This window comes from Pimephales promelas, chromosome 11, assembly GCF_988280905.1.
Source record: "Pimephales promelas chromosome 11, fPimPro1.hap1.1, whole genome shotgun sequence".
Classification (NCBI taxonomy): Eukaryota; Metazoa; Chordata; class Actinopteri; order Cypriniformes; family Leuciscidae; genus Pimephales; species Pimephales promelas.
In genome coordinates this window covers 6,419,720-6,432,919 of record NC_142779.1, presented here as the reverse complement: position 1 = coordinate 6,432,919, position 13,200 = coordinate 6,419,720, and the positions used below count along the sequence as shown (strand labels likewise).

Genomic DNA, 13,200 nt, shown 5'->3' with positions numbered 1-13,200 from the left:
AGATTTTTTAAATGTTCACATTGTCCTATTTGTTACGGATAGCTGCTAAAAGGAAGCGCACGACGAAGGAGAATACTAGGAAATAATCTTACTGAACACTCTGGGAAACATAGACAACACCGAACAAAGAACTGAATGAAGGCGGGACTTAAATACACAGAGGAACAAAAGAGCTAATTAATTGGCCAACCGGTGAACGGGATAATCAAATCAGGGGAACAAACTGGCACACACAAGGAAACTGGGTCACACAGGCAAACAGGCACAGAACTAAAACACAATGAAACATGATAAAAGCAGAAGAGGAAATGTATGATAAAACCATTGAGAGTGGTAAAGGTAAATAGATTTGCGGTCAGCAGTAGAAGAGCTCGAGGAGAAGACTTGAGCTCTTAGTTCCCACCAGACTACATATGCTGGTTAATTAATAGGCTATAACAATGGAGGTGGAGGTTGTTGCTCCTCCAAAACAATATCCCCAATATTCCTTGCCATTTGGGGAATAATGGGGATGTTGAGAAAAGAAGAGAACAAGAGAACTTGCTGTGTATATTAAAAACTGCACAATACACTGCACATCTAATGGTAGTTTATAGGAAAAAAATCATCTAAGGCTAAGCTAAATGATATTAAGGTAGATTATGTTGTCAAAACATAGGAGAACGATTTAATAGATGAAGAACACAAACTCAGCAGTTATTTAATATTAATCTTTATTAACTTATCAAACAAACAAACAAAAACATGAGTACATGTTAAGAGCAAGTGTATTATCAAAATTTTTTATTATTATTTTTTTTACCACAAAAGTTTATCTAGAATGAAGGCAATTTAGATCAAATAAAACATTAAAATAAATAATGTAAAAAAAAAAAAAATCCAATCAGGTTTTATCTCTCCAGAATAAGTATTTTCATGGTTAACTGTGTAATTTCCATTATTTATTCAAAATGACTAAAAGTCACAACTTTCAATGCATGCCAATAAAAAAGATTTAAAAAAAATCTTGATGGAGACACATCATATATGATAGTGATGGAGGGTTTTCAAAGCAAACATAAGCATTATGGCTTTATGATAATATTACAGTAGACGAAATGTGATTTAATATAATAAACAGAGTTACACATCAAGGCAGTTTCCCAAATTAAGAAAATATCATGAGTGCAATGTATATCATGAAGTGTATGGTTTAGAATCACATCACTAAAATATCAACATTAATATCTGAACTATTGCTGTAAATCTAGTTTTCTTTTTTTTTCTTTTTGTAAAAAAATGCAAGTGACTTATGCCTGTATGTGCAATACCAAACCAATCTCACAACCTATTTTACGAGGTGGCGGTTTTTCCACCCCTAAACATGACTGGAGTGTAAGCAGATTGGACAAAAACATACGAATGAGACCGTAAAAATAAGACACATATTCGCCAAAGCATAGTTACTAACTGCCAGTCACAATATTGGAGTTGGCCTTCCCAGTATTTCCCAGCATGAAATGAAGTGTCAGTAGTACAACCTGTTCAGAGCGAGTTATATACCAAAGTATAATACTTAAATTCCTAACCCTAAGAAAGAAAATAGTAATAGCTGCTTGTCTAAGCAAACACTACTATTTAAAGTCAGAATTTCAAATAAGTTGTAGGATGTCTCTGTATTTAGTCCTTTGAGAATATTGTGTATCTAATAATTTCGAGTCTGCTGAAAGTCAGACAGGGCTTGGAGACATAATCATGTCCTTGCCCACAGGATGATTGACAGGCAGACATGTTTGAAGTTCAGCAGCAGTCATTCCTCACAAGCCTGGAGAGGATTGAGTCTCCTCACATCAAGTTTTCAGCCATTGAGTGTGTAATGATTAATAATGTTCACATGAATATGAGATTTACATTGGTCACTGCAATAATAATTGAATATATATGGGCTTCTGGGATACATCAAAGTGAATGGCATAACAACAAATCAAATCATATCTTGCTCTAGATTTGATATGGATATACGCCAAGTATCCAAAACCATTGTGTATGTTGTGCTTATTATATAAATTGATTCTGATGAGTAAATTACAAATTTCTATGGACAAATATTTCTGTATAATCACTGTTAAAAAAACGGATCTGTTTTTATCTCCGTTAAAATTTTGTAATCTCTCTGTGATCGCTTTCATCTCACCTAATAAAATTATTTCAAATCAATATTTTACATCCATTTATTTGGTAAGTACAATCAGCTGGTCATTAAAGCTAAATGATAATGCAGTGTTGGCCAGCTGATTTACCATTTACTTAAGATCCAGGAACAGTTCTTCAAATTTTATCAAGTTGTGGCATCCGAATGACACTCCTTTCAGTATATTCTCAGACTTACCTAAAATTTTTTAAGCTACTTTCATCACTTCCGCATCAAAAAGATAAAGATCGAAAAGATACAAAACTAGGCCTTCGAATCTGAAAGCCATTTTGAAAAAAAGTCTTTTTAAAGTCATGCATGTGTTAGGGTGCTCAGATATAGCATTGTGAGCTCTGATCTTATTCACACCCGCCTGCCAGTGTTGGTTGTCAGCTGTGTTTGTGTGAGAACTGAAACTTGTGATAATGACAGACTTCCTACAGTGTCTTTAATACATTTCAGTTACGCTCAGCTGCCCCTGATGTTTCCAGACTGCTGCACTTGACTTCATCTGAGGGGGGGGGGGGGGGGAATGCACATATAGTCATTTATAAATTAACTTCTCTAAACTGAAACACATATAAGCATATATTTAGTTGTTCCCCTTTAGACCATTGTACTAGTAATGCGGATCATTGTTAATAACAAAAGCTTTTTTTCCTCAATTATTGTCTTACACACCTGCACTCTGGCTGTGTGATATCTGGGTGTGTGAAGCAGACATCTGTGTGATCTCTTCAGATGGTATGTGTGTATGGCTGGAAGGGTCTGTGGTTCTTAGGTCATCTGGGGGCCAACGTAACTCTCCACTCTCCACCTCTCCCTCTGTGGGCTCCACTACGATGGAGGGCAAGCGCTTGGACAGCTTGGGGGGGCGCTCCTTTGTGTCTGGAAAAATCTGAAAATAGATGTTTTATCTTTGAGATAAAGTATGTTGAATGCTCCACTTGTGTTTATAGACATAAAGAAAGAGATCACCTATATGGAAAATGCTGTCATCATTTATTCACTTCCATTTTGTTCCATACCTTTTCATTTTTCCATGGAACACAAAAGGGAGTTTTTAAAGAATATCTTTTTTTTTTTTTTCATATAATGAAAGTAAAAGCGGACCAGAGCTTGTCAAGCAACAAAATGACACCATAAATATATCCATACTATAACTTTGTGTTATCTGAACAGGACAATATTTATTTTCTTAAATTCCAGGCTAATTATCACAGTATGATATTGAGTATTTCAATGGCCCTTTCATTATGTGAAAAGAGCATGTAGGTTGTTCTTTAAAAATGCAAGAAGGTCATAAGGGTTTGAAAGACATGAAGTTGAGAAAATGATGACAATTATGTTTATACGGTATTCACAGAATCTTAAATCAGTTGAAAGTTTAATTGAGAGATCAGATGACATTGAAGGAACTGATCAACTGACCAATGAAAAGATTTGGATGAGACACCAACCTGAAAGGAAACGCCTTGCTCTCCGGTGTCACTCATAGTGAAATCTTCTCGACTGTGTTCTGGGTTGTTCAATATATCCGTCATTCTAACAAGAAAATGAATCATAAATTAGCCTATATATAAACAAGCAAATGCCTGCTGACAAAGAAAACGAGGAACATGAAGTATATAATCAGTACTTGGTTCACACAGGGAGAGGAGAGTATACAGTACATTTGCAAGTAGTATTTTTATTTAATAGAAAGTAACAACATTCAGAGACACTTGAAGAACACAGGAAAACAGAAAACCACATAAAATGGAAGAGAACAGACAAACAACTGAACAAAACAGGGGAGTACAAGTTAATGGGGGGTAAAATAAGGCACAGTTGGAACAGATCAATCAACTAATAGGTAACCAGATCAACCAAGGACACATGGACTCAAAACAGGCAAGAGGAACTTAACTCAGGGAACCCAAAAACAGACAATATGTAGGTCCTGTAAGATAGTGTGTTTCAAAGAAATCTCTATATGCTCTCCAAGGCTGCATTAATTTAATTTAAAAAATAGAATAAAAACAGTAATATTATTACAATTGATTTCTATGTTAATATTTTTTTAAAATGTAATTTATTCTAGCGATGTCAAAGCTGAATATTCAGCATCATTACTACAGTCTTCAGTGTCACATGATCCTTTAGAAATCATTCTAATATTCTGATTTGCTGCTCAAGAAATGTTGTCCAACTTAATATTTTTTCTGGAAGCCATTATACATTTTCTTGCAGCATTCCCCAGACTTTTGAACAGTAGTATATATTGTTTGAAACTGTGTATCGTAATAAGAACAATACTTTCAGACTATAACACTAACACACAAATACATAACCTTTGCCAAGGAACAGTGAAGGATTAGTTCACCCCAAAATTATAATTTTGAAATTTCATTTAAATCCTTTTTTTCTTCTTCAATGGAACACAAAAGCCAATCTTAATCATATGACAAGGAAAAACCAATGGCGTTTGACATCAAAAATGTCCTTTTTGAATTGATCACAAGAGATGAAGAGAATTATTAATGCAATACAATGAATAACCAATGAAAAAATATTAAATCGTTTACCCATATTGCTCATACTAAGTGTTTGTATGGCTTCAGATTATTTAGCACATATGGAACTGCTTTTATAGAGATTTTTTTTCTTTCTTGGCAGTATACCATCCACTTTTGTTGTATGGAAAATAGCCACTTGGATATTCAGCCAAACATTTAATTTTGTGATTCATAGAAAAAAAAAAGAAAAAACACAGGGTAGAAGCAGGTAAATAATAACACAATTTGAATTGTGTGTGAACTATTAATTTAATAAAAAAGATACTAGAAAAAAATGAAGAAAATCATGCGCCAACATGTCAGTTGCAGCATGTTTGTTCAGTCTGTAATCCCTAAAAAAAATCCTTCCTGTCCCTTTCAAACTGACATGGTTTTAACAGCATGCACAAAACCAAACACCCCAGCTATTCTTTGTTCCAGGCTTTGACTGCTGTGTGACACTGTGTCTGCAGGTGTGTATGCAAATACGAAGCGTGATAAAATTATAAAATATTATCCTCCATCATTTTCATTCAGATTGATGGCGAACTCATGCCTGTTTGCAGTCTGTTGAACAGACAATATGAGGGACGAATGCTGAAGGATAATAAAACTGTGAAAACACTAGTTAGTACACCCACTCACATCCACACTCACAAATCCTGTTCAATTATTCAGCAGTTAAAGGCTGGATAGCACAAAGACCCATAAAAACTAATCACGTTATTTTGACAATGACAACTAAATTGCTCAGGCTAAGGCAGTGCCTAATATTATTATCATTAACTGAAAATAAAACAATTAGAAATAATTTCCGGTAATTTAAATAAAACTGTAGAAATATTAGATGAAAAACATCTCGGGTTATGATTATAACCTCAGTTCCCTGAATATGGAACGAGGTGCTGCGTTAAAATATTGACGCTTTGGGAACGCTTCCATGTGACTGGTTTCTAAGCACATGTGAAACAGCACCAATTCGATTGGTAATCATATGACGTAAGATGGTGCGCTATTTGACTATAAAAGTACATTTGCTTTTGACATCATCAGCTTTTGATTGGCTGAAGAACGACATTCAGGTATGATGTAGTATGGCAAGGAGACGCAGTCTCTCCTTCCTTACTCAGGGAACAACAAAGGTTACAGTCTAACCCAAGATGTTTTCTTTCGAGGGAATAGTACGCTGCGTCTGAATAGTACAGTAACACCTTTGAAGGGGCCACATCCCTAGTATACCCCTTTTCCACCAAAGCCTTTTGAGAGCCGGTTCGGAGTCGGTGCCTTCGCGCAAACCAGTTCTTTGTGTTTCGACAGCCAAGGAACCGGTTCTCGGCCAGGAAAACTGGTTCCAAAGCGTCACCAACTCTTTGCTGGACTAGAACCGTTCTTTTACCACGTCATGCTAACGTCAGGGGCTGGGGCGGGTTTAGATGTGTTCTGACCATAATATAGGATCGCAAAGCCAGGAGAAACATTTGCAGAAACACGATGGAGTCCGCCTTTGTAATTGTTTTGCTTGAAGTTGGCGCAAGCGTTTCTATTTTTTTTTTTGAAAACATTATAAGCAAAGTAGAAAACAGTCACTGTAATCATACAAGATTACATATCAAAAGAAAAGATTAAAAGACTTACATATTTCAATTGTTTTTAAAGCCTTCTTGGTACAAGAGTTAGAGATTATCCCAAAGTAATGTTGTACTTGCAAGCGTTTCTAGCTAAGACGTATGGCGACATACACAGTGATATAATGACGTCGTTCCCTGGGCGCTCTAGTCAGTGGAAAAACAAACAGGTTCTGAAAGGGTTCGCAAGTTGAACCAACTCTGAACCAACTTTCAACCAGCACCAGTTCCGAACCAGTTCTTTTTTGGTGGAAAAGGGGTAGTAGTGTGGGCTCTTATAGCCCCTGTACTCTGAACAGCTGCTGAGAACCAAACAGGGCATACAAGATTAAGCCTCTCCTGGTCTCCTGTTCTTCAGATTGAAAAGGCAGAGGACAGAAGGACCTGAAGAAGCACAGAACACGTCACTGAGGAAGAGCAAATCATACAAACATAGCCTTGTCCATGTTTTAACCAAGACATCCAGCCTCAAGGGTGCTGGGGGTATGAAGGTGAACCGGAGTGGACGGTGTGTCAAATTCTCAGGTCTACTTCCACTCTGCCAAACCTCAACCATATTGACTCCATCTGCCTCGAAAGGATTTCTGATCCCTGATTCAGGTACCCAGGTATGTAGTCTGGGTCCAGAGCAGGATCTGAGATGCCAGTCTGGAAATAGGGCATGAACCCTGTTGATTTAGTATGGGACTACTGATGTGTTGTCTGATGGTAGCCTCTGAGGTCTGGGAGAAGTATTTCAGAACCAGAAATACAGCCCTCGTCGCCTGGCAACTTATGTGCCACGAAAGATGGTGACCTCTCCACAAACCCTGAGCAGAGCAGCCATCTAGGATCGCATCCCAGCTTGTGAGGGAAGCATCTGTTGTTAGTATTTTGGGACAACACAATGCTCTCAAAACGGGACCTTGGGCCAAGAACCAAGGTTTCTTCCACATCACTAGGGTACACTCTTAGAAGAAAAGGTTCTATATAGAACCTTAAAAGGTTCTATCAACGCTACGTATTTGGAACCCCTAAAAGGTTCTATACACTATTAAAAAAGGGTTCCTCTGGGTTCTATATAGAACCGTGGGGTTCCATACTTGGCCAATAGAACCTTTTACTGTGTGTAACCCTGATGATGCGAAAAGAGTTGCCCCTTGGGGACAATCCCTTGGTCTTGAGCCACCGATGCAATTATTTCATGTTCAAAAGGCCCAAAGGTATGATGTTTGACGCAGCTGCGTTGAGTCCCAACCGCCTGACATTGACAGCTTGACCTAGCCTGATCTTTCCTATGGCCATGAAAATAGACTCTACGTGCAGGGTACAAACGTGCAAGGCTAGGCCGAAAGGAAGAACCTGATATTGGCAAGTTTCGCCCCCCAAAACCAAACCTGAGGATGGATATCATATGTGATCCTTTAGATCTATTGTGACAAGTCCTTGGATCTGATTTCAAATACGATGAACTTGATTGTTCACATTTTGAACCTTTAAGTCTGTAGAGTACAGTTCAGATGACGCAGATCCTTCTTTCGTACCGGCTTTAGAAGCCCGACTTCCTCTCAGGAAGAGGAATATATGTTCTCTTCTATTTCTATAGCCTATTTCAACAAAAAAGACTGTACTTCATGCTCCAACACCAGAGCCTGCTCTGTGCTCACCAACGTAGGTAGCACCCCGCTGGATCCTGTAAACGCTTCCATGGTTCGCAGAACCCAAGGAGACACACTTGGCAGAAGTTGCCACGTTGCCATATGGCCTGAAAGTGGTATCTCACATCCGGCGCAGGATGATCACAAGGCTTGAGGTTCCATTTGGGAAAGGGGCCAATAAATAAGAGAAATTTTTACATATATCACTTTCTGAAGACAAAGAAGCCGATGATGTCTAATGCAGATATAATCATATGACACACCGTCTTACGTCATATGACTTCTATATAGAACCTTAAAAGGTTCTATCAACGCTACGTATTTGGAACCCCTAAAAGGTTCTATTATTAAAAAAGGGTTCCTCTGGGTTCTATATAGAACCCTGGGGTTCCATACTTGGCCAATAGAACCTTTTACTGTGTGTAACCCTGATGATGCGAAAAGAGTTGCCCCTTGGGGACAATCCCTTGGTCTTGAGCCACCGCTGCAATTATTTCATGTTCAAAAGGCCCAAAGGTATGATGTTTGACGCAGCTGCGTTGAGTCCCAACCGCCTGACATTGACAGCTTGACCTAGCCTGAGCTTGCCTATGGCCATGAAAATAGACTTTCACACCGTCTTACGTCATATGACTACCGTCAGCCAAAATTCAGTCATGCTTCAGAGACCAGCGTTCCCACAGTGTCAATATTCAGTCGCGCGGTGAGTTCCCACGAAAAGGATATTTAACTTAAATGTCAACATTTTTTTATTTGTTAATTAATTATAATTTGTAACAAGTGTTTGACACTTTTACAGCTGCAACTTGAAGATGGAGATGAAGATTCTTGAATAAAGGCTTGAATTTGGGTCTGTTCCTCCAGCCCGTTCTCATCCCAAGGCGTCATATACTGATGCTTTTGGCAATGTGTATACATCCAATGCACATGCTTTAGCGTCAATATGAGACGCAGATATATATGAGCCAGAAGGCACCACCTAGTGGTCTAACCCTAACCCTACCCGAAACGCAAACCTACCCATTAACGAAGCGTGTTATATTGACGCTAAAGGGTGCCTTCTAAATGTGCGTTAGATGTATATGCATTGGCAAAAGCGTCAGTATATGACGCCTTGGGAATTAATGGTTAAGTAATGGTTAAACATTTACAGAAATGTTACTGATTTTATGTTTTTTTCTTACGGTTTATTTGTTTAACATTATGTAATTCTTTGAGATGAGTTTGCATCAGAAGTCACAAAATGAGTAAAAAATGTGATTGAAATAATTGAATTTACATGAATTGCAACAGAATCAACCAATTAATTCCATGAATTCAGTATAAGAAAAAAGGGAATTTTATCCATTTGTAAGTCTGTAAAGTTACCGATACATAAATAATTTAGATGCTGTCAGTACTTCAATACGATACGTTTCAGTGCCAATGCAAACCTAAGTAATATTTATAGTTTTCACCCCCAGCCACTAAAGAGAAAAAAAGGGGAACCAGTTCTGGGTGAACTGTCACAATGAGTGTGGTAATGTGCTTTATTAGTTGCTATAACGGTATTTTGTTAAGCTTCTAGATGAGAAAAATAAACAGATTTCTGTAGAATGTTAGAAAAGATGTTACCAGGGAACCAATAGGAACATGTTGGGTCTAATTGTTTGATTATTGTTTTGCTATTTTTCAAAGGATTGTGAGACTGAATGCAGTGTTTCATGTAACATTGTGGTGTAATTAGAATAACACTGACAGATACTCTTACTTAGAACTGTCCTTTAATTGTGGCTTTGCTTAAGGCGAATATAGAGGCAGCTCAACTCAAGGCTTTTAAAGCACATGCAATAAAGTATGGTCTAACTTTGACATTAATGCGTGAGGTCTATGGGTTTCTTTGTGCGTACACATGAATGCATGCGTGCTTGTATTAATGCCCATAAGCATGGGTGGAATTTATTTTTATTGATATCATTTTAATACAGCTTCAAAGGCCTCTGGCTGCCAGATGATTTTTGGATTGCAAGCACAGACGTCACCATACATGCCAAATCATGTCTAGACCTTTTGTGAGTTCAAAGAGAGGAACTATTTTATGATTAATATATTGACATGAAGGAAAATAAAGGCTTCCTGGATTTTAAAGGTTTCCTTCAGTGAATTGATTGATCAAGAAACATTGTAATATATCGAACATATCAAACAGGTGAGGAAAATGTTGTGGGAAATATGACTTACTTAAATATTTGAAATGAATAGACAGTTAAAACTATAGAATTTGTTTTGTTTTTTTGTAACGCTCTAATAGAATTAAAGCAACACCAAGTAACTTTTCCTCTTTGAAATCATGATGGCAATTCAAAAGCTACCCGGCTTACATGTAGTTGTAGTCTACTGTCGAGTACGCTCCACCTCACTCAGCATTTGTAATGCTTGCCGTAAAGCAAGTCAAATGTGTAGTTTTCTCATGTCTCATTCGAACTAAAAGACCGCTCATCAGATAAAGGACCGCAAAGCGGTGGCATAAGTGCATTTCATCATGTCACGACTTGATGAACCACTGAAACGATTTTGAAAACATTATTTTAAGGTACATTTTTTTTTTTAATTTTAAAGTTGCTTTAACTTTGACCCAACTACACCCAACTTTCTAATCTCAGCATTTAATTGCCAATCACAGATTTCGATTTTATGGTCATTCCACAAGATGGGTGCCTTTTTCTTTTAATATTTAACATTTTTATTTTATTTTGCCATATAACTACGCTTTGAAATAAATAAACAATCAAAATTAACAATTTTATAGTTAATTTAGCCATTAGGAGCCTATAGTGTTTAAGGCCATGACCTTAAGTTTCGTGAAACTTTTAATAATCAGTTAAAAATGGTAACTGGGTTGACTATTTAGGATCATCTCCCTGTCAGTGAGGTCATGTTATCGGTATGATGTCATTACGATATTGATATTGTTTTGTTTTTTTGGACATCATTGAAAAAATGACTGCTTTATGAAGAGTTACTGCATGATGTAACAGTTGATGCATACGTTTTTATTTTGTGTTTTTTTTACTAAAATTTAACAAATATATGAATACAAAATATTAGATTTAATTTTCATTGTGCAAATTTGCTAATATTACAAGTTAGAAACAACCAAAAGACATCTGACATGAATCAAGAAACAAAAAACAAAAAAAGTTAATGGATTTTATTAATGTGTTTCCTGAACATGACAATTACAACACATAGGCCTAGTTAAAAGTCATAATTTCATTGTTAAAGTCATTATATATATAAAAAAAATCTCTCTTATAATGGACTAGTATGAAACAATATGGAACAATTCTAATATGCAACTCCATAGAAATGCAAATGTGGTTTTAAGACAAATTGCACGCATATAGCTTAAAAAATCATAAAAAGGGACCAAATTTAATTTAGTCAAAGGAATATAGACTAAATATGAATATAGGCTACAGCAGATAAGCAATTAAAAAGATGTACACAAAAATTATATGCAGATGAACCTTTAAGTTTTTCAGCAATGTGTGTTTGGTTTCCTGAGACTGAATACCTTCTCTTTTTAACACTTAACTTCAAACGTGCAATGTACCATAATGTCAAATATCCTACCTTTATTTTGTCCCCTTCTCTTCTTGAAGTGTAAGAAATTGTATTATATTGAGATATCCTCCCGTTAAATGTCTCTCGCAGCTTCCGTTCACATCAGTCCGTCCAGTTCGAGCGGAAAGTTACTGTTGAATGCTGTCACAGTGCTTGTGCTCATCCTACCAACGTCATTCATTTACATGTTGAGAGCTGCATACATGCAACATGAATCGCTGTACGATTGGTTACGAGAAGCACGCATCCACGTCGTCATCGAAGCTTGTTTTTTCATGTCATTTTCAGGATCTCTGAATCCTTCCAGATGAAGATTATTACGCAAGTGTTTGGCTGAGTTTAGTGATCTGCACTACCAGATTTTTAGAAGCAACTTTCTCTGAAAGATTCATCCTCATGTTACTGGATAATAATGGCTTTAGTGTTCTTTAATAAACTTGAAAGCTTGTCTGGTTTAAGGAAGATTGTTGTTGGTTATGGATCGCTGATGCCCCCTGCTGCTGTACTTGGATTTTTTCCCACTGAGGTCTATTTATAGGCATGCTGTTTGCGTGATTGTTTACACTCATATTCCATGTAAACAGTGACTTTTTTGTTCATATTTTGGTCAGGTCCCTTTAACAGGACACAATAGTGACTGGTGTTCACTTTTTCCACCGTGGTATACACCTATTTCCTTTTCCTATTTATTTTCCCCTTGCCTTTTAAACTTTAATTAGTTTTAAGAATCAAACCAGCTTAAGTTACTGTATTATTGTATGTATAATTACTGCTCTGACTGGACCACAGTACATATACAAACTCCATATGTTGTTTTAATTGTTTTTTTTTTGCACACTTATTTTTACTCATTGATTATTGCACTGAAATTATAATGATTTATATATTTTTTTGCAATGCACTGACTAGGGTGTCTTTCAATCAGTCTTTTTAATCCCCAGCCTGCTGTCCGTATCAATTAATCAATGAATCAATGAATGAATGAATGAATCAATCAATCAATCAATCAATCAGTCAATTCCCCTTATACAGCAAGGTTACTTGTTGAATATTATACAATTTTTTTTTCATTTAAATTCCAGTTTTATAAAAATTGTGAATTTAGTAACAGTTTTTAATCAACATCTATGTATTTTAATAATTTCTAGCTTAAATGGCAATGCAGATGAAAAAGGAAGGAGTGTCATGTCAATATAATATTGTTACACTCATAAATAATAAATGTGATTTTGTGTTGCCATCCAACTAAACAGAATGTAAATCTCTTACAAATGATTCTTAGTCCATTCTTTAACTACTACTAACGGGATTACTTTTGATTCATTGCGTTTCATTTAAAAAAAATAGTAAAGAATGTCAAATAGTAAAAAAATAGTAAAAAATAGTAAAAAAATAGTAAAGAACCAGTCAAATGCTGGTGCAATTCCAATATCTAAGCAACCACAAGAATGGACACAAATTAAATTTCAGGGCATGGCCTCAACAGGAGAACATACTGGAGTAGGGTAGGCAGACATTGTTTGTGTGTGTGTGTGTGTGTGTGTGTGTGTGTGAAGTTTTAGCACAAAATACCCCACAGATATTTTAAAGCATGTTAAAGTTGTCACTTTTTGAGGGTTTGCAAA

General features: G+C 36.4%; 1 protein-coding gene across 1 annotated transcript; it reads right to left on the bottom strand.

Annotated features, from left to right (window-relative positions):
* Positions 1 to 1,281: 1,281 nt before the first annotated feature.
* LOC120479755 (protein LBH) lies at positions 1,282 to 11,976 on the bottom strand. Its single transcript, XM_039672514.2, has 4 exons — positions 11,585 to 11,976; positions 3,631 to 3,715; positions 2,852 to 3,068; positions 1,282 to 2,681 (listed from the first exon to the last, which is right to left on the bottom strand). The coding sequence occupies exons 2-4, from the start codon at positions 3,712 to 3,714 to the stop codon at positions 2,629 to 2,631; spliced, it is 354 nt and encodes a 117-aa protein (XP_039528448.2). The 5' UTR covers position 3,715; positions 11,585 to 11,976; the 3' UTR covers positions 1,282 to 2,628.
* Between the last annotated feature and the right edge of the window lie 1,224 nt (positions 11,977 to 13,200).